The sequence below is a fragment of the Gavia stellata genome, chromosome Z, assembly GCF_030936135.1.
Source record: "Gavia stellata isolate bGavSte3 chromosome Z, bGavSte3.hap2, whole genome shotgun sequence".
Classification (NCBI taxonomy): domain Eukaryota; kingdom Metazoa; phylum Chordata; class Aves; order Gaviiformes; family Gaviidae; genus Gavia; species Gavia stellata.
Genome location: NC_082637.1, coordinates 28,845,881 through 28,873,710, shown reverse-complemented (window position 1 = coordinate 28,873,710; position 27,830 = coordinate 28,845,881). Strand labels below are relative to the sequence as shown.

Here is a 27,830-nt window from a genome sequence, read left to right as displayed (position 1 = left end):
TTTTCAAAGGAGGCTAATGATTTTGGACCCCAGCTCTGAGAGGACATTCCAAAAGGTCCAGCTTTGCAGAAGGCAACTCTCCCATTAAGATGTCTGGAGAGGATGTACTCAGCTGAGACATAACAGCAGCCTTCAATTATGTAAAAGGAAACTGTGAAGGGAAAGGAATGAAGTGTTTTTCATGCCGTGTCGGATGGGACAAGAAGCAGCAGGCTTATACTGAGAAAGGGTGAGCTAGGTTAGGCATTTCAAATCTTTGTAACTGTAAGGGTAAAATTATCCCTCGTGTAGATTGCCTACGGAGGTTACGAAACGTCTTGTCATTGGAAGGTTTTTAGAACAGATGAGACAAATATCTGTCAGGAGCAATTTAGATTGAGCAGATCCTGCCTTAAGGAGTGGACTAGAGACGTCTTGAGGACTCTTGAAGGGTTTTTTTTGATGATTCTGTAAAATAAATATTCCTGACACTTTCAGAGGGAATACTTAAACTGAATAGGAGTCAGCCATGAGCCACTGTATTTGTAACTACATGATACCTTTGCTCAATGCGTAAGTGTTTCTGAAAAACGTGTTAATTAGCTTTTTGGCTACATAACTGCTCTCTCTGCTGGGGGATTGCTTTCCATCAGACAGTTTTATCTTGTAAATATTGATGCAGAAAGGAAATTTGACAGCAATTTGGTTTTGATTTTGACTGTATTATTTACAGAAATGTGTGCACGTACTTACATATGCTTCAGGAGCTTCACCTTTCCTTTGCCACTGGAGCATATAATTTTCATTAATGTGTTCTGAACTGCTTGGGTAACAGGGAAGAAAAAGTCCATTGAATCAGGATGATAAATTTCAATGTAATTTCATAAATCACTGGAAACCCAATAGATTTCATCCAGTTATTCTGAGAGCTGTAGAATAACTGCGCATAAATATTTGACCCTGTGAAAGTACCCTTATATTTAACTTCATACCAAAATATCAGTGTAAGGAACAGGTTGAGTGGCACTGGAGCTTTATTTTATTTATTGCCTTTAAATTGCAGAGGCTTTGTGTTTGAGAATGTGTGTAGACAGATAAACCGTTCTTTGAATAAAGGCCAGGGAAGGGCTTGAGTGGAGAATCAGCATCTAGTGACTAAAAGTCGTTGTTTTGTGCTGTTTTACTTTAAGCTTCATCCTGTTGAGCTTGATGATTATGTGCTAAAAAGTGGAGATGAAGTACTGGCCGGTAAGGTCACCTTTCTGGAAAGAGAGACACAAGAATTATACTGTATATTTTGCCCACATGTGTGTTAGCTTATGGCTCGCTGTGCTGCTGAGGGTCTCCTATCAAGCTGATAAGCAGCCTGCCTTGAAAAATCACACCCTTTTTTGTCTTTTTATTTTTTTAAATTTAGATACTTGGCCATGCTGCCAGATGTTTCGTGTTGCTGAGGCAATGCAAAGCAGGGGAAAATTGCCTTTTAACTATCTTCTGCAATATATTGGGACATCTCTTGTGCTGAATGCTATACTATATACAAAGAAAAAAATACTGAGGTTGTCTAATTCAAACTGTTTTCTTTGACTGCTGAAATTAGATGGTATTTGGATATCCTAGTTTAGCTCCACAGATGCAATTAAGTATCTAACTGTTGATTTCAGTGAAAGATGGGTTCTGCCAAAGTACTTCTGTAGGTCTGAACCTGAGCTGTGATATTTCTGGAAACAGAAACACAAATTTCTTCTGAGCTTCTGTATTGGGTTTGCATGGCAAGGTTTTGGTAGTGGGGGGGCTACGGGGTTGGCTTCTGTGAGAAGCTGCTAGAAGCTTCCCCTATGTCCGGTAGAGCCAATGCCAGCCGGCTCCAAGATGGACCCACCACTGGCCAAGGCTGAGCCCATCAGCAATGGTGGTAGCGTCTCTGTGATAACATACTAAAGAAAGGGGAACAACAACTGTGCAACAGCAGCTGGAGAAGAGAGGAGTGAGAATATGTGAGAGGAACAACTCTGCAGACCCCAAGGTCAGTGAAGAAGGAGGGGGAGGAGGTGCTGCAGGCGCTGGAGCAGAGATTCCCCTGCAGCCCATGGTGAAGACCACGGTGAGGCAGGCTGTCCTCCTGCAGCCCATGGAGGTCCACGGTGGAGCAGATATCCACCTGCAGCCTGTGGAGGACCCCACGCCAGAGCAGGTGGATGCCTGAAGGAGGCTGTGACCCTGTGGGAAGCCCATGCTGGAGCAGGTTCCTGGCAGGACCTGTGGACCAGTGGAGAGGAGCCCACGCTGGAGCAGGTTTGCTGGCAGTACTTGTGACCCCATGGGGGACCCACGCTGGAGCAGTCTGTTCCGGAAGGACTGCACCCCATGGAAAGGACCCATGCTGGAGCAGTTTGTGAAGAACTGTAGCCCATGCGAAGGACCTATGATGGAGAAGTTAGTGGAGAACTGTCTCCAGTGGGAGGGACCTTATGTTGGAGCAGGGGAAGCCTGTCAGGAGGAAGGAACGGCAGAAACAACATGTGATGAACTGACCGCAACCCCCATTCCCCATCCCCCTGTGCTGCTTGGAGGGAGGAGGTAGAGAAAATCGGGAGTGAAGGTGAGCCTGAGAAGAAGGGAGGGGTAGGGGAGGAAGGTGTTTTTAAGATTTGCTTTTATTTCTCATTATCCTACTCTGATTTTGATTGGTAATAAATTAAACTAATTTCCCCAAGTTGAGTCTGTATTGCCCGTGATGGTAACTGGTGAGTGACCTCCCTGTCCTTACCTCGACCCATGAGCCTTTCATTATATTTTCTCTCCCCTGTCCAGCTGAGGAAGGGGAGTGATAGAGTGGTTTGGTGGGCACCTGGTGTCTAACCAGGGTCAACCCACCACAGCTTCCTAGCAAATGAAATTCTGGGTTTTGTTACTGATGATTTTGTTTGTTTACTGTGTTTTTTCAGAGCCTAAACACAAAGAAACTCTCCTCCACCTTGTGATGAAATTGGGCTTGGTTAAACTTTCCCAGTTCTTAGCAGCCCAGCCTGGAGGGTCATCAGCATTAGCATTACCTAATGAGGATGGAGCAACACCATTAGATTTGGCTTTACAAAATGGGCACTCCAAACTTGTGGATGTCTTCACAAAGTGAGTATAATGGTTTGTTGCTTCCTCTGAAAAACGCCTGTCAGTTAAGGGATGTGGGGAGTACTGTTGTTTTTCTCAAAAGAGTTGCCTATTTTGTGTTGGTTTCTGTTGCCTTTTGCCATTATTACCATTTTAAGTGATAAACGTGTATTTACAATTAAAGGAAGTTTATGATGTGCGTCCTTTGTTACATTTGCAAGTCAATTAATAGTCAACTAAGTGACAGAGGACCAGCTGCACCATCAAGGACCTCTCCCAGCACTATCACAGCTGAATCCCGACACATTAGCAACAAGTAAAGACATCCCTTAAAATATATGGAGAGAAATATTTAGATATAAATAGAACCATGGGACCTGACTTTCACAAAACCTCAGCAGACTTTGTGACCTCTGTAAAGTTCAGGTTTGAATGAATAAGGGAGAGTCAGCAGCAAAGCCAGTGCTGCAGCTGTGACTCTGTTTTTGCCGAAGAGCTGCCACACTGACAAATGACTTAAAGGATGAGTGCTTTCTGGCACATTTCAGCTGTCTGGAGTTTCCTCTGTATGGACCTGAGGAGCTGCATGGTGCGTGTGTGTGTGCCTTGGGGTACCAAATGTTCAGTATCAGATGCCCCTTCTCACTGTTTTTTCTTCTTTGCAAACAGAAATACGCAAGGATTGGGTTAGATTTTTATTTTGGTATATGGCTCTTTCGGTTCTGGCTCCATGCAGCATATAGTTTATGGGAGACTTACCTGTACTTCAGTTTGGAAAAAAAAATACTTACAACACTGGTACAGTACATTATGTTATGAATGTCTCATTTGTTTGTAATGTCCAAACAATGCTGTATTCCCTTGAGATACTTTCTGTTTTTCACTGTCGTGGGATAACAGACCTGCTAGCTGCCAGTCATGTCCTACTGCTATATATAGCAACATTAACAGGAGAAGGTACTATTGCTAATTTACAGCAATAAGGAGAAATAGGTATTCTCACGGCTTGCTCTTTCTGGCTTATTTTACTAGTGAGTAACATCTAGAGCTGACATTGTTTTTTCCCCGCCAATGGCTAGAAGTTCCTAGGCCTGAATGGAGTCATTGGTAAGTATTTGTTTGCCCAGCTGTGTTTGTGGTGGATGTTTCAGATTTTCTGCCTCTGGTTTTTGCAGCGGGTGCGTTGGGATCCTGACGGGCCGTGCTGAAGGCAAGCAGGAAGCTCGCTGAGGTTGTGTTTTCATTCTACCTGTGCACGTAGCATCTGCTTTGGTTTAAAGAGCGTGTCGTTCCAGTTTCCAGGGCAGTCACTCGCTTGACGTTTCAAGAGCGGAGATCAGTGAGGGTGCTTGCGTGCAGTTTGTTCATTCATCAGGAACTCTGACGCTGACATTTAGCCACACCACACAGCACTTGCTGGAGTCGGACATTAAGCTCTTCAGAAAATACTTCTGGGACAGACCTCTTCTTTACCAGGTAGGTACCTATCTAGCTCAGGGAATTGTCACAGATTTTCTTCAGTAATTTTCAGGTATAGACTCTTCAGGCTGGATTTGTTTCTCTTGAGTACCCTTTTAGTTTAAGCTGCCCGTGTCACTAATGGCCAGCGTAATTGCAGGATTGCTGTTGTGGGCTTCTACTTTGTGTAGGTGTAGCACATTGCATGTGTGAAGCTGGAGGGTAAGATGTTGAGAACTTTATCAAAGCCTCCTTTACCTCCCAAGTTTTTTTGAATCATTATGGACTCTGCAGTGAATATCTTTCCCTGAAATCTCTGTGTGTTTAATTGCATTGCCATTGTATTCATGTTGGTACTTTGAAATAACTAATTTAGTTCCATTCTTTTGTCGAGTAGTGTAATGCCTGGGAGCCTTCATCAAGAGCCAACCCTGCTCTATTATTTACAGCAGAAATACAGAGTACAGACTTCTGCTGTAGAGTTTAGTTATGGTCTAGTGGGTCTTATTTCACTGTAAGGTGTCTGAAGCACTGCTGTGATACTTTTCAGGACATCTCTTGATTTCAGTGAAGTAAGGAGGAGAACACTTGAAAGCACAAGTTCTTTACTAGCAATGAGGGTGCTCACTTATGTTTTTAGATGGAGACTGTATAACTATATAAAACCAGTGAACTAAAACCACACTGAAAATACGATTTTCTCTTCTTCTGGTCTTAAAATTCAGCTTTTCTTTTCCATCCTTAACTTCAGGTTTCCTTGTTTGTGCACTGATTTTCCTTGAGTTATCTTTTTTGCATTCTGCATGTTTTTTTTTTAACTTAGAATGTGATCCACGTGTTATGTTTAACACAAAAACTTAAGGTGTGAGGCATTGTATAGTCCTTACGTATAATCTTGTGTAACTACACTGCCAAGATTTTGCTTTGTTCCAATACAAAGAAGTTACTCTGTGTTTGTAGCTTGCAGAATACCTACAATTTGTGTGTGGCTTTTCCATGGAAACAATAGTAAACCCAACAGCAAAACCAAGACTGTAATGAAGAATGCTATGTTATTTATATAATTGGCTTTTTCTTCCACTCCTCAAATCCTTGTTCTTCTTTCAGTCTTTGAAATGGAAAAAGAAATTGTGGTATGTTAAATGTTTGCATGACTCTCAGAGACAAAGACTCTTAAAGGCTGCAAAATTCTGCGCTTGGTATTTTCAGGAAAAAGCCTACTACCCTTCACTTGTGCGTTTCCCTTTTGCTTGTTCCTCTACTTGCAGCAGTCTAGATCTTCCGTTGTGGGGACCCTATTCCCCCCCTGCCCAGCATCAATGTTGCACTGCTTTTAATAAAGCAGAAATAAGCCAGAGTAATTGGAAGGGTCACATGGTTTAGTTAATTTCCTACACCAGATATCATCCTGAAGTGTATGTGGGGAGATGAACAAACTGTCGTATTTAGACTATGTGTTATGTCCAAAAGGTAAGGTAAAATTAATTTTCTTTCTGTTGCAAACAAGGACTTGCAGCCCTTAGTTGGATCCAGAGCATAAGGTGGGCATTAGAGATTTCATGATACGTAATCTTTTTAAAATAGAGGTAGAACTTATTGCCGTACTGGAGTATTCAGCTCATCTACAGCAGAATAAATACATCTTAGTAACTGTACGTCTAGTTTATTATATCTTGAGACTGCATAAATAACCACATTGCTATTTCAGGCATGGGTCAGAAAGACACGGTCTAAAGAGAAGGAGCTTGTTTCGGTTGTGGTGGCATGCAGCGTGGATTTATGTGTGTGAAATGGATGACTTAGGGAACAGCACAAACTCTTTTTGCAATTACTCATGCAAGAAAATCTCAATCTTTCTCAAGTATGTTCTTCAGTCCCTGGTCTGTGGGTTCTTTTAGTCCCCTGACTATTCCTTACAAGTCTAAAAGAGTAATGGAAAAGTTAAAACAAACAAGCTGTCGGTAAGCTAGAATTACCCATACGGGAGCCATGCCTTCACTGGAAACCTTCAGGGGCTCTGCAGTTCAAAAACCTGTAAGCTCACAGGTTTTGTGGCTGTGCTAGGCAATACAGAGGAGAGATTTCTGAAGGTGATGAGGAAGAGCGTGGAATTGCTTGAACTCTGTGCAGCCTCCCTGCGGCAGAAATCACTGTGGTGATAGCAGTGCCCGTCAGTGAGTCCATGTGGTTTGTCCTGCACCTCCAGCAGAGCTCTAAGCAGCGTGTGGAGGTGATCGGTTTGGCTGTCTCAGTTGCTGGAGGCAGCACAGCCAGTGCAGGAGAGAGGCCCTCTACGAGAGGAAAAGAAATCTGGGGACTAATGGATACGTGTGAAATGGTGTCAGGGTAATAATAATAAAAAAACGAAAAGGCCAAACCAGGATAATAATCCAAAATGATTAAGATAATTTATGATAATTTAAGTAATTTTTTTGTCTGGTGGTGGACAGATTTAGTAGTTTCCCAAGGAGGAGTTGACTTATTTCTGCTTGGTAGGTGTGGGAGTAAGAAGGTGTCTCGCACACCAACAGACGAGCAGAGAAAAATGCAACTAGCCCCGCCGAGGTGGGGGATATAGCTATCTTGACTGTGTGGCTTTCAAATTGGTTCGGCTGCAATATTCAGCCCAGACTCATCCCTGACTTTTGTATTCAGTTTACCATGCTTTTTCTATGTTTGCTGCTCTGGTCGATGGCAAATACACAGGCAGCCTAACTAGAGGGAAATACTAGAATCAAGCAGAGTTGTAGATGACACTACGCAAAGGTGACATTCTCTCCTCCACCCCCTTTGCTTACCATCTTTGAAGGTAATTGCTGAAATAAAGGACTCCCTCTTGCTTCTGAGCAGGATTGATATAGTCAGTGTGTGTATCTGAGCAAGGGATCAGCCTGGCCAGGGGCCATGGAGGATGGGAGGGAGCAGCTCCTGCCTTCCAGGCTGCGTTTACCATGTAGTCAGTGTTTAGTCCTGTTTTACGCTCTTTGTATTGCCTATCCGTCAAAATTGCTCGCTTTATAGGGATGCTTTCAAGGTTAACTAGACTTCTGAACAGAGCTGTTGTGCAAAGCTGCTGTGCTGCTTTTCTCATGGAGAAGGAGGTTATAAACAATGAAGTACAAATGTTAAATCTGATCCTTTAGATCCCTTGTGTAATGTAAGCAGGAGGTAATTTCTCTCTCTAGTTGAAAATATTTTATTGGCTTCCCTATTGAGGAATTGCTGTCTGTTTCCTCTGGAGGGTAACTGATAAAATATTCTGTGGAATCTCTATCAATCACTTTAGTATTGCTTATAACATATTTGTTTGGTAGTCTTTGATATTGTTTTTGAGTTTTCAGATAAATGTCATGGGCATCAAATACAGTTACTGTCATTTTGATTTTTTTTTTTTTTTATAGAGTATTAATTCAAACCAAGTTGAGACAGTGGAAGGTCCAAAAATGCCCTGCAGTACAACAAGCTCTGTAGAAGGTACAGTTTTTTATTCCGTAATGTTGCAGTCTTTAAAAGCTCTGGAAAGTTGGCACAGATTCAAACACTATTTATTTATTCAGGAAGATCACATGTTTCATGTGACATTAGAGACCTGTAAGTAGACAACAGTGGAATAAGCAAGTCATACACTATGAGAGTTGTGTAAATCATGATACTCCCTACAGACCATCGGTTATCCAATGTCAGACTAAAATTGTTTACAAGATATTATGGCATTTATAGTGACTGGAAAAGCCTTAACTAATTTTATTGTAAAAGCCAGAAAAATGTCAGAAGGTTCCAGGAGAGGGCAGTGTTTAACTGCATGAATGTTCCAGCCTGCAAATTCTAGTAAAGCCAAATAACCGAAGTTAATAAAGATAGAAGCAGAGTAATGTTTTATATGAATAGTTTTGGGATCCAGCCCAGACTTCTTAATGTGGCAAAATTCCCATGTGTTTCAATTAGACATTCAGTAGTTTGCTGAGCAGTTTACCTCTGTAAGGATTGCAGGACTGTGCTTGCTGATGAGAATGCTCTTTCATTACCGCAATACATCCCTGGGTACCTTGAAGCAAGCATCTCTTAGAGCTGAAAAGAAAATCACAAAAAAAGGTCATTCTTCAGCATCAGAAGTATGACACTTTGGGCGTTTACATATGATTTTTAGGAATTGATTAAAAGTTTTCATCAGTTGGCCATTTGCTTGTGTGGCTGGTGCTATATATTTGGATGAAGCAACAAGTTGAAAACTGCGAGCTCTGTGAGAGGCTCGCTGTTGCTCAGTGGCTGTGCTGGAGGCAGCCCTACTGAGGGCAGCAGAAACGCGAGCACCTGCATAAACTGCCAGCTATGCTGGAAAAGGAGTTTTATACCCAAGTTCTCCAACAGCGTTCAGGCAACAAGCATTCTGCCATTAGAAGGTAAATTTGCAGAGAAATGATAAGCAGTGGTTAGCAATTGCAAACCACGCATCTGTTCTTGTAAGTGTAAGCAGCAACTTACCATACAAGGTTTGTGAATGACTTTGGTGACGCAGTGTGCAAATGCATTGACTTCTGGGTATTCATCTGAGTGCCGTACTCTGACTAGCGTGATCTTTATGCTGCTCCTGGATGGCCTGGATTGGTAGCACTGTATGTGGCATTAGCTTGGGCAATACAACTTCTAGGTGATGATTACTTTGATATTTTTCACAAAGAGCAAGTTTAACTCAGGCTGACTTGGGACAGGCAGATAACAAACATCAGTGGATCTGATTGCCCACAGAAAGATTCACCAGTTCAGGACGTGCAGTCTCATTTTGGATTGTGGTTGTAAAGCTTCTTCTCCTCTCTTTACGCCAAAGATATTTGGCATAGATATTGGCATAGGCACACCTTACCTGTTTGTGTTTTCAGTGGAAGCTATACACTTTTGTGCCTTTATGCATCGGAGTTATTTTGTGCCTGTGTTTTAAAAAAACAACTCATTTCAATTCAACAGCAAGAAAAGTATGCCACATTTTGGTAGTGTCCAGGACCTGTATGAACAAATTGTAGTAATCACGCTTGCAGTTATCTACTTGTAGACATGAGGAGCCTGTAACTATTGTTTGTATGCTGATGGGCAGCAAAGTTTTTTAATCTTCTGGGGTTTTGATACTGTCATTGTTTACCGTATTTCTAGAAAGGAGACTTTTTTTTTTGGCCTTTTTTGCTAACCACCACCAAATCGAGATAGTGAAAAATCATGAATGATCATTACTGGTGGCGAGTAGCCTGTCTTACACTCTCCATTTGCCAGCATTCAGGACTTTTTTCAAGATTGAGTTAAAATTGTTGCTGCTAGAAGCAGAAATTATATGAAATGATTGACAGATTACTTTTTACTACATTCTCAGTTGCATTCAGTGAACTCCTTTATAAAGTGGCTGCTAAGCTCAGGACATTAATTTGGCACATTCGTGTCATGAAAGGACTCCCCTCAGACTTTAAAACTGCTGCCATTCCAAGAACTAGTAACTACTCACTTCTGGGTGGGCCTGAAGTCAAGATCAACAGACCTTTAAAGCACAATGCTATCAGAAGCCCTGAGCTATTACCGAGTAGAGGTTGCTATAGCAATACATTGCTTCTTGTGAAATGCAATCATTTGAAAGCAGTGGATCAGTGTAAGGTGATGCTACTAGGTTAGCAGTGAATCTCCCATAGCAACTTAATAAAATTCAAATACATGGAGTGATACGTTAACCAGTGAGGATGCAGAACAAAAGGTGAAATAGATGATATTTTGGCTAATTCAGTAGTTTGTGCTTTTTTTCTGTTTTCTGACCTTGAAATTCCAGGCCCATGAGTTGACTGAATACTATTATCTGGAGGATAAGCCATTTGTTTCTACAGAATGTTAGGTATAGAGCTTTTTATTTCTGAAAATTGTGAAACGGAATAATGCCAATTGCATGGCAATACTGTAAAAAATATCTTCCCACTGAAGCTTTTAAAGTAAGTTTCTCCAGTTACAGTTACAGAAGAAATAGTCTGTTCCTCCTAGCTGAAAGGTGATGCCTGGGATGCTTTGTTTGACAATGCTAGTGATTTTGTGCTCTGTGATTGCACTCTGTTAGAATGCAAGGAGAGGTATATATGTGACTGCTGCAGAAGGTTAATTAAAGAAGGTAGCTTAATTAAAAATTAATGATCGAGATACTGATCAGCATGGATGCAATCCTGACTTCTGCCAGTGTCCGGGGGCACTGCTGAGGTCAGGGACGACAGGCGCACTGATTGCAGTGGGCCCATAATGGCATCTCAGAACTTCCTCTCACAGAGACCTGCAAGTTAGGTAGGGTTGTTGTTTCTGGAGATTGTGCAATTCAGAGAACAGGCAGCTGTCCTTGAATTGTTTTTCCAAAGATATATTGATACAGCTCTTTATTTTTTAAACTTGAGTATAGACTTTGTGCAACACCAAGAAAGGACAGAGGTCCCAAAAGCCCACACTGCTTAAGGCAGTCCCCCAAATCACCCTATACTGGCTGCTGGATCATACTTCGTTTAACTGTTTGCTGGAGCTGGAGAATGGAGAGGGATTTGTGCATCTGAGAACAGATGTGAACCTTGAGTTGAAAGATTCAAAAATGAAACATATTTACCAGCATAACTCTGGCTATATAATTTTTATTTAAAATATATTTACTAAATAATAATGTTCCTGGAAGTCTGTTTGATGATGGTGTTCATTTGCATTGCTGTAGCCACACTGCTCCTCTTTGCTGTTTCACAGTAGTCCTTGGGGCTGCGTTTGGACAAAACTTGCAAAGTGTGGTCCTTGCGTTGCATGTGCTGTGTCCTTTCCCACAGTCCTGGGAAGAAACCACAAAAAGAGTGACAGAAATGAAGTTATTTTTTACTTTTTGGGGTGAAAATGCAAGGTCTAATTTAAAAAAACACATGAAACCCCTGCAGAAGAAAAGTGGAGCCCAACTGCGCTGCCGAGTTGGTGTGAGGCAGAGCGCTAGAACAGTAGATTTTGTGAGCATATGGGGGTTAATCAGCAGCTGGCTGACAAATGGCCGTACTTGCCTAGCCTGAACATAACTGTGACAATAACATAGCACTTGTTGTGGATCCAGCTCGCATGCTGCCCACGGGAATGCTGCTGTGGGGAGATGCATGGGCTGCCCATGTCCATTGTTCTGGCTTGCCTGCCTGCCTTGTCCGCTCCTTGTGTCCCCGCTTCTATTCAAAAAAGGAGAGAAACCAGCAACAGAAGCCAAAGCAGACCCAAATTGAATTTGCTTGTTATTAAAGGCAGGAATCTTTGCTTTTACAGGTCCTGTGAACTTGGCATCTGATGAATTGTCCCAGGATGATATGAAGGTACAGATTTCTCCTTATACAAATAGCTAAGCTTCGTTTAGGTTGAGAAGCAGCAACCTCTGCTTAGCTATCTGAGCACCTCCCAGAGCTAACAAATAAATAAGGTGACTAAGCCAGATGACATTTCCTGCCCATTCCTATCCTGCGGGAATAGTTACGTGTGTAGATGATTATTATTTGAAGGAACCTGTTATGTGGTTGTGGGCCGGAAAGCTGGATTGGAGAAGCAAGCTCTGCTTTTGGACCAGAAAGCTCTTGTGTTTATGGTGAACCTTAGTGCCTTCAGGGAGGTTGCAGCTCAGTTGCCGGTCTCGGGGGTAGCACAACCTGTCTTGCACAAGCTTCATCCTTGAGACAGCATGATTCATTACATTTGAGGAGGTAGTCTCTGAGAGAGACCTTGCAGGTAACTGTGAGTCCTTAACTGGTCTTAACTGGAAAAATGCTTGTTGTAAAAAATATGTCAGTTCCTATTGTCTTCTACATGGAGGGATCTAACAGCTTTTGAGGGGGACCAATATTTGTGAGAAGTTCCATTATGGTTAGTCAGTTGTAATTGATCTCTAGTCTTATATTCTGCTTTTTATTTATATACATCTGTTTACAAAACCGGAAAATCTTTGTCTCAGTGGTTTTTTTAATCACCTTTTAAAGCAGGAACTTGATTATTAACTCAACTGGGTATGAAGCTAAAATAATGATTTAGGTTGAGAGAAACAAAATCTGGTAAAATCTGGCAAATCTGGTAAAGTTGATATCTTCTCAATAGCCAATGACTCGATTTTTTTAATAACATTTGAATTTAGTGGAATGTTGTTGGACTGCTGCTTTTGTTAGGTCATTATTATAAAAGTGATGACCTCTTCAATTTTTTTTTTTTTTAATTGCCAGCTGTGCAGAAGATGACCATTTGTTTGGGATTCACACGTTGCTATTGTAATCTGTGTCATCTCAGAATTATATCTCTGCACATATCACACCTTTAGGAGTCTATGTTGAAAACGTGTGTTGGGGCAGAGTGTTGCAGCTGACGAATCTTGCTGGGGGGAAAAGGTTCTGGTACCATATTGACTGTTTTGTTTTGATCTACCAGAAAGGCTGTAGTTGACCCTATAAAGAATGAACTGACCTATGATATTTCTACAGGTGTGAACAGCTCAGGCATTAGAGAAGGAGGCATCTTAGAAATATATTGCTCTTTCCTCCAAAACATTGTATATTGGGTAGTCAGCGCACAGTTAAACTTTGTAAGAGAAGAGCAGGCTGAAAACGGTTTGCATCGAAAGTGACATATGGTTTGGTCTCTTCTTAGATAGTAGAGTTTGAGTTCATAGGGCTCATGTGCGTATCTTAGAGTCCGGGAGTAGCATGCCGTATCTGTTGTATTTGCTAAAATGGCTAGAATGAAGGGACTGCTGCTTGATGGTGTTTGAACTGAATTCTGAAAGCCTATGGCACAGCTTGCAACTAAGCACAAATGCAACTATTTGTCTTCAAAGATATAGCTCAAGTTTTCTGTTCCTAGCCTTTCCGAGACTCTGTGGTTCCTTCTGAAGAAAATGAAGATCATGTCCTGTTGGGCATAGGTAAGAAATGATTAATCATTTTGACTTCCCAAAAGCTATTGATATATACCGTAATGCCAAATACACACAAGGCAGTTTCTTTAAAAGAGGTGAAGGTCATTGACATTGCAGCCTAGCTTGGCAAAAGATCAATCAGTTATATCTATGTCAGAGAGAGAACCTCTTTCAAAGCATCTCTCGTATAAATAGGTGGTGTATCCAACAGTATCATGATACCCTAGGATTTTTCAGGAATATATTAACTGTTGTAGGAACAATAATCTTGAAAATAATATCTGATAGAGCCAATATATGTGACTGAAGATGAAATGAAGCATGTAGAAATGTTGAGATGCCACAGCGATAAGTGAGTTGTGGGGCTGGTAGGAGAATATAGCCAGTTGCACTGGACAGTACATTTAGAGACTGAAACTCAAATGGAAGGGTGAGTATTTTCAAGTTTGGGGAAAGCTCCAAGAACAGTGTGCAAACATGGGCTGATGCAAAGCACAGCAAGGCGGAAAAAGACAATGAGTAACTAAGCTCTGCCAGTGGGAGCTGCGGTGCCAGGCAGAGAGCGGCAGGCTGGCATCACTTGCCTGTGGTCCAGTGCTGAGGTCAGAAAGAGCAGCCCAGATGGTGGCATTCAGGCAGCCCCTATGCAAACTTTGGTGGCTGCAAAATGAAGAGTTGCTTTGTGTGTGTGAAGGGGAGGGGATATATGTACATGAATGGTGTGGTATATTTTAGAGGGAAATGAGCTGACGTAAACTCAGAGACACAGTTGTAAGATAAGAAGCTGGCAAATTGTTTTAATAGTCTCATTAAAATCATCATCTAGTTGCCTATTTTTCTAGTCACTGTTATGCCAAATGCCTATACTTCAACCGTTTAATCATGTTTGTCTCACTCTCCCATCCGAGGAATACAGGAGCTGCATAAGGGAATTGGGAGTAGTAGCAAAAATGTTAGTATTCACAGTTATCCTGACGTTTAGTGCTTTTCAGCATAGGACAGCACAGCAGTCCTTGCCTTGCACAAAAAAAAATGCTGTGCACGTACATGAGATGTTAGTGCCCATATGATCAAATCTGTTTTGTCAAGTCAGACCAAAGTATTGCACTGTATCTCAGTGTAGGAGGGTGTGGAGCCATTGGGGAGTGATTATGGTTTGCTAATCTGAAGCCGCATCTGCTCCAGCCTCCGCTCCAGTTATACCATCTGGAGGGAACATAAAGTAGCTTAAAAGCAGACAGAGTGGAAGTTCTCCACCCTGAAATTACAGCTGGTATTTCTTTTTCTTACCCCTGAAATGCCTTTTCCTTCTAAGGTATCATCTGCACAGTGCTGCTTGTGACAGCTGGAACAGGAGCCAGGCCCTTTGGCTTCAGACCAGCTCAGTCTCCTCTCTGATTCTTGGGTGGGCAGCTGCAGCAGATCCTGAGTCCTCTGCAGGGAACAAGCAAGCGGCTTTGGCCATGTTTCATACTGTTAATTAGGAATGGTAGAGTGTAGATTCTTAGAGAAACTTTTAGATTAAAAAAATAGTGTCTTTGCATGCAACTTGGAACAAGATTTAGGTGCTTAAAATTTGATTTACGAATCTTTTCTTAGGCATCTTATGTATGTATAAAGTAAAATTGTAAATATGGATATAAATGTGTAGATATACATATATCTGTACATATAAATGTGTATATAAATACCTTTTGTCCTGAGCACAGGCTCAGCTTATATTAAACGAAGAAAAATTCCCTGTTGTACGTCTTACCTGAAAAAGAACCCACCCCCTATCTCTTCCCTAAATTCAAATTACCTTGTAGTATATTTAAGAAGTTGACTTGTTTATGGAGAAACTGCAGCAAAATTGGTTCTACTTGTTTTAGAAATAAGTCACCATAACTGAGAATTTGGTTTCCCTGTGTAAGGACTGGAGCATGGACTTGCTGCCAGCTTCACCGTGGGCTCTCCTTGCCCATCTCCCAGCTGTGTACTCAAGTTAGCTGAAACGCTCGTGACATAGACATCCAATGGGGTTTTGCCATTGACCTCAGCAGGGCTTGGAGGGTTTCCAGTCAGCACCGTGTGTGAGATATGATGGGTCTGAGGTGCAGGCTGGTGAGTTGAGAGGGCTATCAGGTGTCCAATAAAAGGTGGAAGTGGGGAGGGACGAAAAAGGACGGAAATAGAGTTTGGTGACAACCAGAAATCTATAAGTTGACTTAATCTGGTTTTATTGGTTTATTTGAATGTAAAAATCAGTATATGTTGTAACCTGACTCATATAACCATATTACTAAATATTGTAGTTTTATTACCCTGGATTGTTTTAAACTACTTTTAAAAAAATTGTTTGCTTGGCAATGTTGTGAAATGGTGATGTTTTTTGGCAGGAAAAGCACACAATGGGGGATAAGGAGAGAAATGGGAATGGTTGTCAGTGGGGGAGAGGAAGGGGCAAAACAGCTAAGGGGGATTGAGTGAAGAAGAATGAATAGAAATGAGCAGCCTCTGGAATGTCACTAGGAAGTTGGATGCGTAAATCAAAGACGACTTCTAAGAGCGAGAATGTGAGTACTCTTTGAATGAGTACAAATTCCCCCACTTCTGCTTCTCACTTCTTTTTCCACATGGTTCTTGCTTTTAGAAGCGTTTACCAAAAATCAGTCTCATCATGGAATGGTCTGGGTTGGAAGGGACCCTTAAAGAAGTGGTGGCTCCTGGAAGGACTCTGCTGTTCCTGCTGTCTGTTTTCTTCCCCAGCCTACCCTTTCAAGCGTTATTGACTGTTCCGGTTCTTTCCCCACACCCAACAAAGTTTTGGGAGTATCTTTGCAGGGGTGCTTACAACAGTCGGTAGGACACTAAAGGGTACCAACTCCCCTTGCTCCCTGTCTTCTTCATTTTTGGGTTGGGACCTGGCTGCCTTAGGCACCATTTGAGTCTTGTAGTTCAATTTTGAGAATTGTATTTTTTTGCACAATTATTTTTATTATTTTTTGTGCAAGAGGCTTCTTGTCCTCCAGGATCGTTGGAGAGCACCTGGTGTGCCACCCCTGTGAGTGTCAGGGTGGTGATGGGCCAATAAGAAGCCACGTGAGCTACAGATGGTGGTTTTTGGGTTTGCCGTACTTAAGAATTGAAGGAATAGAAGTAAACTGCGGGGCACAATAGGATGCTAGACGAGGCTGAACAGGGGTTGTATGGAAACTCCTGAGTTCAGTGCTAGTGACACCTGCCAATCTTCTTCCCCCTCTCTCTGTCTCCCCTGGAAATTGTTAGAGATCTGTTTTGTGTTTACAAAGATCTGTTTTGTGTTTCTTTCATTGAAAGAAAAACACTGGAAAGATTGAGAGACAAAACCAATACCCAGTTGGGGAGAGTGAATGAGAGTAACAAAATGGAAAGCAACAAAAAAAGGATTTTTTTTTTCCTTTCAATATTAAGCATATGTATTATTGCCAGGCATTGTCATCCTCAGAGTCAGCAACCCTGTACGTTTTGGGAGAGAGCCTAGGAGGTGACAGCTGAATGCTGTTACTGTTGGGCATGTGACAGTGTTAGCTGGGCATGTGCTTTTAAACATTTATAATTCCTTCCTGTTTTGCATAGCTGGTTTGGAAAGAGGATGTTCACAAGGCCATTTATAAAGCTGCAAAAGTTTCTTTTTTCCAGTAAGAAAAATCTAACCCCCAGTTTTTCTTCCAAGGAAATACAGCTTTTTTTTCTTTTTCCTAAACTTCAGGAAGGCAGAATGATGTCAATTTTTCAAAATATTTTCCCTGCTCTCCTAGTTACAGTGCTAATGACCTCATGGTGTCTGTCTAATCTATTCTGTTTACTCTGATGGCAGTGAAAAAGTTCTGCAAGCCACGTTTTGCACTTTGGGAGATAAAAATACTGATGCCAAATTTTTGGCAGTTCACTGTATGTGACCGGGCAGCTTCAAAACACTTTTGGTAGAGCCTGCCCTTTGATTTCCATGGTTCCACAGAAATCCCAGTTTAACCACAGATCAGTTTAAGCAACAGAACATAATGATCTTCTCTGTGTGAACCATTAGGGCTGCACTGTAATCTGCAGAAAAATCTGGTTTCAATGTTGCTGTTATGTTCTTTTTTAATTAGATTTTCTTACCATGGTTGGTAAGATTTAAAAAAGTGTGCTTTTTTAAGATAGGAAAAAGCAGGGTCCTGCTGTCTCGAGTCACGCCTTCTTGCAGTTTCTGTTAGGTCTGTAAAATGCTTAGGTTTTCTACTTATTGTGGTCACATCTTTCGCTCCTTTTTATGTGTTCATTTGCGTTTGGCTTTTGGTGGGCAGAATGTTTGCATTTGGAAGTGTTTTGAGTCAAGTGTGCCTGTTTTGACATCGGAACTGCAGGAAATAATTTTATGGTTATTGATAGATAAAAGTGAAAGTTACATGTTAAGTGTTGCCTATTTAAGACAGTTACAATAGTCCTGTGATTAAGGCTATGCAGATCTTTTCTGCTTGTGGTCATTTTTATCTTTTCCTGGCAGCTTTCAATCCTATCTTTCCCTTATCACAGAATCATAAAATCATAGACTCGTTTAGGTTGGAAGAGACCTTTAAGATCATCAAGTCCAACCGTTAACCTAACCCTGCTAAGTCCACCACTAAACCATGTCCCTAAGCGCCTCATCCACACGTCTTTTAAATACCTCCAGGGATGGTGACTCCACCACCTCCCTGGGCAGCCTGTTCCAGTGCTTCACCACTCTCTCAGTAAAGAAATTTTTCCTAATATCCGGTCTGTCCAGATCCCTCTGCAGAGCCTTCCGACCCTCAAACAGATCAACACTCCCTCCCAACTTGGTGTTGTCTGCAAACTTACTAAGGATGCACTCAATCCCCTCATCCAGGTCACTGATAAAGATATTAAGCAAGACTGGCCCCAGAACAGAGCCCTGGGGAACACCACTTGTGACCAGCCACCAACTGGATTTAACTCCATTCACCACAACTCTTTGGGCCTGGCTGTCCAGACAGTTTTTTACCCAGTGAAGAGTGCACCCATCCAAGCCATGAGCAGTCAGTTTCTCCAGGACAATGCTGTGGAAAATGGTGTCAAAGACTTTACTAAAGTCTAGGTAGACTATATCCACAGCCTTTCCCTTGTCTACTAAGCCGGTCACCTGGCCACAGAAGTGGTGGTGTTGTCCTGTACGCACTGCATGAAGGCACTCAAGATGATCTGCTCCATAATCTTCCCCGGCACCGAGGTCAGACTGACAGGCCTGTAGTTCCCCAGATCTTCCTTCCAGCCCTTCCTGTAGAGGGGTGTCACATTTGCAAACCTTCAGTCCACTGGGACCTCCGCAGTTAGCCCGGATCCTTGCTTTGAGAGAGGTTCGGTGAGGCAGCTGCAGCAGGTCTAGTCCAGGAGCTGCAGACCTTCGCTTCAGTGTCTCTCCTTAAGGGATTTACAGCAGTAGGACCTTGGGCATGTCACTTATCTTTTCCCAGTTTCTCAGTTTTTCACCTGAAACAAGAAAGACCATAGAGAATGAGGTGAGAAAGAGGCACTACAATACTTGGATGATGGGAGATGTGGAAATACTCAGGCTGGTTGTGCCAAAGAAGTTCTGGAAGGTCAGTTTGTGGTAAAGGAGGCTTTTTTAAAAACTTATTTTTAGTCGAAAGGTAGGTGGTCTGAAAATTGCAGAGAAAAATAATAGCTGAAGAAAACTCTACAATTATGGCTGCAGCTAGTGACTGTGGCAATTGCACTCTACCATTTTTTTTTTGCTGCAGCTTTCAGAGAACTTTGTGTTGATGCTTCTACTTTTACAAAACCTTTGCACGGTTCCTTGCACCTTGCAGAAGAGAGGCTTAACTGGGGATCGATCTGTCAGAGTGCTGCCAGGAACAACCTTTGAACAACATTTAAACATGGCAGTAGTTTATTTCAGTAGATAAAACATATTCTCATTTGTTTGGAGTGTCTATAAACAACTAAATATTGAAGACTGCAGAACAGTTGAGAGCTACAGAAGATGTGGGAAGTAAAATCTTCCTGGGATGTGAGCCTGAACTGAGCTTAATTAAAAAGCTGTGGAGAAATCTGGAAGAAGCAGCATTAGGCACTAAAACAAGCTTGTTCTTGTTTCTTGGAGTTTCCTCCACTCTTGATTTTCTGAGACATTATAATTCAAGTTAACCTCAAAAGGAAGACAGAAAGAAAAATGAACAAGTTACAAACATGTGCTGTCTGGCTTCCCAGAACTTGTCCTCCTCCTCCTCTGCCTAAAATCCAAAACAAATTTGCTCAACAAAATAAACCTTCAAAAAAAGGCTTTTTTTCTCCTGATGTTTAAATAAGTTCTTTTGCCTGTCTTCTGCCCAGTCTCATTTCATGCTAACATAAATAAACAATCTGGGATATATCTAATGTCAAGTTACTCTTTAAATGTGAAATATAATCCAGAAATACATTGTGAAGAAAAGAGTCACAGTCTTGAAAGTGCACACATGAACACTTTTCTCAGCTTTTTTCCTCCTTGAGAGGCGGCAGCCCTTGCCTTCAAGTCTTCCCTGAAACATGGAAAATTGGATTTTTAATGAGATGGGTCTTTGGTGAACTTCTTGGCAGCACAGGCTGCCAGCCTAAGTGTAGACTCAACAACCAAGTCATTGGCAAAACTTCAGTAGGAGCGAGGTCCAAGTCAAACTTGGGTTTGCTTTCATGTCAGGCCATGTGCGCTCTCTGTGTTGCTGGGGCTCGCACAGGCCTCCGTGGAGCTGAAACCAGGAAGAGATTTTTATTGACTCAAGCTCTTAGTTCTCAAGCTTTTGCAAATAAACTCAAGGGAGCTTTTCATCAGGGTACGGGACAAAAAGCGACAAGCTTTCCGTCCACATTTGTACTGCATATCTCAGCTAGTCTTTTGATGTGAGTGGATACTGGACAAGGCGAGTATTAAGGCAAATTATCTCTTTATGTACTTTGTTGGAAGTGCTTAGTAGTTGTTTCAAGAGTCAGGGCATACTGACCGCTGTCACGTGAAAGTAGTATTAATGAGCTTGTTATCCTAAACTGAGCTTGTTATCCTAAACCACACCAGGTGAATGGTGCAGTTAAAAAAAGGAAAAAAAAAAAAAAATCTGAAATCGGTCATGAACCAGACATCAGAATGGTCTGAGTCGGAGGAACACTGTGAAATCCTGACAGCAGGACAGCTAACTGGGCAACATGAAGAGTTTGGGACAAAGCCTGAGATAATGCAGTGTGCATGCCCACTGGCTCTTTGGAGCGACATTGAGTCTGGATTGGGCAGAGGTCATGTTTTAGCCTCAGTTTTGTAAAAACTCTGAACCCTTCTTCATCCCAATCTTGTGGGTGTTCTCCAAGGATCTTGCAGTACTAGTATAGTTATGCAAAGCTATTTCTCTTAAATTTTTAAAGGTATATTGCTCCTTTAGTTTATCAAAGAAACAAGATTGAAGTACCACTACTTACAAACAGTTGCTTTTCAAAAGAGGTGTTGCTAATAGCTCTTTGTAGGATAATGCATCATTCATTGACTATCACAAACATATTTTTAGCATGAAAGTGTTATTCTCGTTATAGCTATTCTAACTGTAGTTGTCACCCTGGTTTCAAAGAAAACATTAAAATAATAGCATTAAAAGAATAGCATTAAAAATTAATTTCATAATTCACAATGTAATTAGAAATATACCTGCAGGGGAATATTAAGGAGTTAGGTATAAATTTAGATGGCACGGTCTCCTCTCAGTATGGGTGGTTTGCAGTAGCACTGTGATTCCATGTACCCTGTCTGGGGTTGGTAAAAGGATATATCCACGTGGAAGTAAATGCAGTGGAGCATAAAAACACTTGGACTGGCAGTCTAGCTTAAAGCAAACCAGAAAGCGGCGCAAACAAACTGACTTTGCTTCTCCTGCAGGCTGTCGTGACTGCGGAGTGTTTCAGTAAACTCGGGGATCTGTGTAGAAGAGCGTTTTTGGAGACGGGTGGGGTGGCCTGCCCCTCTCAGCAGGGTGTCTGTGAAGGCAGCAGCTGTTCTGTGTTCATTTCCAGGCTACTGTCCAAGAAACTGGACAAATAAGTCAGCGAAAAATTGACCCAAATTTATAGTACCGTTTTTGTATTTTTCATTAATATTTCTGGTATCTGTCTACACAGCATCTGTAGGAGACACTCGTTACAGAAAAGGGGTCTCTAGTGTAGATGGGTTGTGTCATCAGCTGTTTGGATGGAAGAGTGGAGAACACCTGCACAAGGGGAGGTGTGAGTGGGAGGTTTGGGGGCTGAGGGGGTCAGGACCATTTAATCTCACGTCAGAATGTGCCTAGGTTTGATACCTGAATTCACCCAGGACTGCGCTTTTCTGGGGGAGCAAAGTCTGCTGCTTTAAACTGGTAGTGGGAGGAAGAGGCTTCGTGATGCTGAACAGTAATGATCTTTCACCCTGTTGAAACCTCAGGCTTGAAATGGTGGAAAGCAGACGTGTTTGCAATGGAAACCGTGCAGTGCAAGAAACTCCCCATTCCTCCTTCCCCTGCCCTGCTCCCTGCCCTTCCTAGCCGTGTCCCCCTGTGGGTGACTGCGGGATGGGGAGCCTGCCGTGGGGCGCTAGTGAGAGAGGTGGGACCCACCAAACACTGTCATATGTCAGGCAGTGATGATGGGCACTGAGTGCCTGCCCAGACCTTTTTGGGAACCACTTGCTGAACAGTTTAAATCCCAAACTGCTGTGTTACTTGTGGGAGGACTCAAAAGATCTCTGTTCACAAAACAAAGGAAATAAACGGGCCCTAAACTGAACACATGAATCACCCATCAGAAATTTAGCAATAAGGAAGATCATAAAAACAACTGGGGGAGGTCATCTGCCAAGATCTTAAGGATCTGGGCTTGGTTCTGTGTTTTTCAATGATCAGTTCATCAACGACTTGGGAAAGGAGAGGGGGAGAATAGTGATTTGTCAAAGTTTTTCTGACTATAAGTATAAACTTTCATAAGAAAGTATAAACTTTCATAAGAAAGACCCAGTAGAGAAGAGAGGTGGCAAAAATAACGTGTGTGACAAGGCATCCTACGAGACCTGTGAGGCTGTTGCCGACAGCAATCTGCACAGCCATCGCGTCGTTGTTGTGGGCAGCTGGAAAGAGCATTAGAGTTGGAGGGTGCTTGGTGTGTGGGATCTGGTTGGTAGTGTTTTGCTTTTAGTTGCCTGTAATTCATATTTGCATGATTGTTAAGTCTAATGTAGGTTAATGCAGGTATTTTGTCCAGGTACATTGGCTGATGCTCTCTGTGGGAAGATGTGCTCTAATTAATAAAAACAATGGAGTGAAGAAGCCAGGAAGCCATGTGTGCCTGTGGGTCACAGAGGCTGGTGGAGAAGATCACCTAGCCCTTTCTACATCATCCTTCCTTGTCAGAGCCTTCTCTGCAGCTTTGGGAAATGATTGCAGGCTCTGCTGGTCCTGGAGCAGAACGAAGCTGGGGGGAATCAACTTCATCCCTAAGGTCAGGGGAGACTCTGCCCAGAGCAAACCAGGCAGGGCATTTTTGGCCCAGTTGTTGTTCAGGCAGTTCTCATCTCACCTGTGTCCAACAGTGACCCTTTCCAGCCCCGTTTCTGGGGTAGGTAGCTCCACTTTCCATCCTGTGAACATTCCCTCTTTATCTGGGAAGCTGGCACTGGGCCCAGAGGGGTTGTGTCCTTCTGGTCTGCCCAAGGGAGAGTGCTGCCAGCCCATGGTTTAGCAGTGTTTGGGGAGAGGGAGCCCACCCGCTCAGCACTGCCAGGCTGTCCCCTCAGTGCGCCGGGGAGGCAACAGTGCCGTTCCATGGAGACTGCGGATGCTGGTGACATTCCTCTGCTTTCTTCCATCTTGCCACGAGCCACTGGAACGGTCAGACAATACACAATAGACTGTAATATCTCTGAAAAACATTTATATCATACGGATGTGTTTTGGCAAGTGTTGGGTGAAAGAATTTAAGGCATTACATAATTTATCATAAGCATTAGCCTTAGGTAATGCACACAAAAAACCCATTTTCTTTATCTTCATATCTATATCTTGGTATACATAACTGAAAACATATTTTCAGTGGCAAGTAGGGTCAATATTTTCCAGCTAGAAAGCACCTTTTATCTCATAAGCAGCCAGATCTCTGTGCCAGCTGCATGCAAATGCCACCACTTTGGAAATAAAGAGTGGCAGGTGAAAAGTGGGTTGGGTCATCTCACAAAGTGCAAGAATGGGGAAGAAAAATATTTTTAGCCAAAGACTGTAAGGCAAAGCCTTTCTTTGTGGCAGAAAACAGCATGGGGTCTTTCACGACTGCATAAAGGAGTTTTACAAACTAGAAAAAAAAATCTTTCACAAGGCCCAAACAGAGCAAATAATGTGAGTGATATTCAATTAACCCTTCAGAAATAAGGGTTAAGGTTGATAATTTATCTGTGCTTTCAGACTGCCATTGACAAATTCCCATGCAACATCCTGTTCGGGGGAGATTGCAGTAAGTAGGTGAAAAGCCTAAGAACTTGGCCAAGAAATAGAGGATAAATGGCAGGAGTAAATGATCAGGTTTTTATCACAGCAGAAGTTTAGTAGCCGGATTCTCTGAGTGTTATGTAATAGGGTTGCTGCTGAAAAATTATTTAACAATCCTTAATTACTCGTTTCTATTAGAAGGTTCTAAATGAACACTGCTAGTTTAAGGGAGGGAGTGGGCAATAACTGAGCAGTCAGTGAAAACATTTCTGCAGCGTACAGAGGTCATTCAGGGAAGTAAATGTCTCGGCATGTAAAATATTTTAATGCCGTTAAATACATCAGCTGCATTTCCGCATTGTGAGTGTTTTGTTTGGTTCTAGTTATCCTTCCCTGCACTAAACAGAAGTCCGTGAAGACCAATGGGAGTGAGTAAGTGTATTTTAGTTGAATGTATAAGTGAAAAAAAACCAGAATTGGTCAATTTAGAGAAAAGATGCACAAATGGAGATAACATAGAAGTAAGCAAAATTTACCGTTTCTCATAAAATAGAACAAGGGAGTAATTGCAAAATTGAAAGCCAGTGTAAAACATACAGCTCTCTCTAAATGTAAACCGCTGTTTGCCCATGGAGCACTGCCTTTTGTACACGTCTGAAATTAAGACTTTTATTCCAGTTGGCGTTAAATGCATCTGATGAGCAAGAGAGCACACTTAGGTAGGGAAAATTGCTGTGTAGAGGGGAAATATTTTGTGTTGGAGCAGTTGAGAAGACATTTCCTAAGTGAACAAGTTATCCAACAGATATGCTCCATCCTTTCCTTTTCTCTCAAATTGCGCCCACGGTGGGAGGCAGGAGAGTGCACTGCATGGTGTGCAGGTGGGAAGGTGTACGTCAGCTCCTGCATTCCCGTATGCCCAGGGGATTTATCAGTGCAATTTGAACCTGACATTCCAGGGAGTGGAGATATTTTGAAGTGGATGCTTAAAGCATGGATTTATATCCTCTCTGTATTTTCAGTCATCCATTGTCTGTTGTAATTCCCTGGGGCTGTTAATTATATATATAAATCAAACAAAGTCTATGGGAGTGTCTAATATTTAAAGTGAAAGTCTAAGGCTTCCAGCGTCTGGGGTGAATTATTCTTTTCAGGCCTAACAAAGCTGGCAGAACTTCAATTAAGGGAAGGGCAGAACAATGATGTGTTTCAACTGTGTTTTATGTAATTTATGCACTTTATGAAGTGCTTGTGTAATAATTATTTTATCCCTGAAAACCTGATAGATATTTTTCTAATGGGTTTTGAATTAAATTTGCATTTGAATTGCATTATTTTTTTTTCAACAAATACGTTGTTATCTCTGACTGAAATGTGGACTGAGGAATCACTTGAAACATAATACAGAAGTAGCACTGCAGACCTCAGCAGCCTGAAAAATAATTGAAGTGAAGTAAGGAATGTTAACAAGCTCAAATGCCATCATCTTCCAAAAACTGACATTTAAGATGATCCACATTCCCTCTCCTCCTTTATGTGGAATACAAAACCACATACATTGTGGGGTAGCTAAAAGAAATGTTTGGTGGAGTTGGTTAAGAAACAGTGGACATGTTATTTTTGTATTAGCTCTTGTATAGCCACATTTGAGCCTGTTCAAAAAAAAAAATGTAGTTTGTGTAGTGTAAAGATGTTGGGGGAAGGGATAATGAGTTTCTACTGAATACTAATTGCCTACGAGTTGTTCAGGGAGACTGTATAAGAATGGAGGATTTGTTGTAAATTAGTCACTAGCTCTATTGTGCATTGCTGTGATGTTAGACCAGAGCTGTAAAGGTGCCAGCTCTACAAAATCCTTATGATTTACTGTCTAACTTGGTGACTGTGTGAAGGAGAAAATACTGTTCAGACTAAATATTATTGGAAAGAGAGCTCCTCTAATGACAGTGTAATCTTTCTTTATAACACTTAAGCTTTAAGCTCATTTGAGCTAGGAAGATGGGAGTGACAGATTTTGAGTGGATTATCACTGCTTTTCCAAATGCAACATCCCAAGGTCTGCCAAAGTTGTAAATGCTGAGAGGAGGGGTATTGCTCTGCAGTAATATAGGGTCCAGCAGATTGATTAGTGCTCTTAGCTTACTGTTAATCTTTAATTCCAGCATTTTGCCTGTCCTTAATTTGAGAGTCCTTCTAAAACCCAATTTTAACATGGAAACAAAGCTTTGAAAAAGCTTGCAATAGTTTGTTTACTTTTGAGATGTATTTTCTAATTTCTTACTCGGCTCCTATTGTTTTCATTTACATCAAAATGGAAAGGTGAGTTAATGATTCATTGTCACACAGTGACCTTTCAAATAGCTGTGGACCACGATGCAACAGCTCCACTCGAAGCTCTCATACTTTAACCTCCTTGCTTCTGCCTCAGTATTTGCAGCCTGATCTGTCTACATGCCTGGACGCCTGAAGAGAGCAAACATTTACAGCTTCTCCCTCCCCTGTGTTTAGTGGGCAATTTGATCCTTCTTTGTCCATTCCTTTATTTTACATCACTCTTAGACTTGACTTGCTATTGAGAACAACAGAGTGCAACTTTGGGAATCTGCTCTCTGTTTATTTAGCACAAAAATGGACTCAGACTCTGATTCACCTTTTAATTACTCTTGGCCTTCCTTACCTAAAATGAGGATTCGAAGAAGGGCATCCAAACCAGGTAGAAAAAGCTGTCTTCTTTTAAATGACTCTTGCTTAATAGCTCTGCCTCCTTTTCATTGTCTGGTTGTGTGCAGGTGGCTATAAACAGCTCACATGAGGTAGATTTTCTTTCTATCAAAAGACTAGCTCGCTGTTAATTATGCTTTTGTAGATAACGGTGTTGGAATTTGTTAAGTAAGAAGGAATTCTTTTCTCCAAATTATGTGCTGTTCTTTAAAATTGTATTTATTTCTCTACTCTCTTAGGGCTTTTTTTTTTTCTTCTGGTTGCATACATAGCTCTCACTGAGCAGCTCTCACACCCTGCGAGCTGCACGGCACGACAGAGGCTGCAGAGAGCTCTGCTGTTACAATTGTTTTTCATTTAGGGAGAATTTGGTAATTCAAATATGCCTCAACAGCTAACAGGAATTTTTTTTACATTATGTAAAAAAATCTTACCCTAATGAAGAGGGAAATCTTTCGCTTTCTGTAAAAGAAAGCAAAAGGGTCATTTACTGTCTTTGCACAGTTAGACATTGTCCTCCTTTGTGGAGAAGTCTTTGGGAGGTAAGCATTATAAATGTCAGTATGATAAAGGGGGTTTTAAGGAGGTTGAAAGACACTGACCAGCGAGTTTATGTTAGGAAGAATTATCACTGAAAGCTTTAATGAGGAGAGATAAGATTTTACTACATTTAAAAGAAATGAAATGAAGAGAAAGAATAGCAAAAAATTTAATTTGTGCTTCCTTCCATAAAATTGCTTTTTTGTGTTTCAGAAAGGGAAAAAAGCAAATAAGAGAAGTAAGATCTATCAGTGTCATTAAAGTCAATGAGCCAGGAGAATCATGTTTACACAGACTGAGACTTTGACCTAGTTTTAGAGCGAAAAATGTGTACAGAATGCACATTTTAATGTGCAGAGCACTTTCTGAACTTTTTACTTTTATTCATGGGGAAATCCAGTATTTCCCAAGCACATAGGAGTTTCTGCAATGTGTATGGATGCACATGCAATTTACAAAGATGATGAAATGGGTTGCAAGTTGCATGGTGTATGCTCTTTCCATCTCTCATGAAGACTCGTTTTATCTGTAAATGCTGTAGCTACGCACCCATCCTCCATGGCACTTTTTTTGTTATTCATTTACCTTTAGACAGGGTTTTGTTGTGTGTGGTTTTT

At 41.7% G+C, this 27,830-nt stretch overlaps 1 protein-coding gene across 1 annotated transcript in view; it reads left to right on the top strand.

The window, feature by feature from the left end:
- The window catches only part of ARHGEF28 (Rho guanine nucleotide exchange factor 28), a 127,394-nt gene that overhangs the window by 40,367 nt on the left and 59,197 nt on the right, over nucleotides 1-27,830 (top strand). The window contains exons 5-9 of the mRNA XM_059834418.1: nucleotides 2,928-3,111; nucleotides 4,386-4,566; nucleotides 7,950-8,022; nucleotides 11,839-11,885; nucleotides 13,411-13,471. Of these exons, the coding sequence (XP_059690401.1) occupies nucleotides 2,928-3,111; nucleotides 4,386-4,566; nucleotides 7,950-8,022; nucleotides 11,839-11,885; nucleotides 13,411-13,471 (546 nt within the window). The remainder of the gene's footprint in view (nucleotides 1-2,927; nucleotides 3,112-4,385; nucleotides 4,567-7,949; nucleotides 8,023-11,838; nucleotides 11,886-13,410; nucleotides 13,472-27,830) is intronic.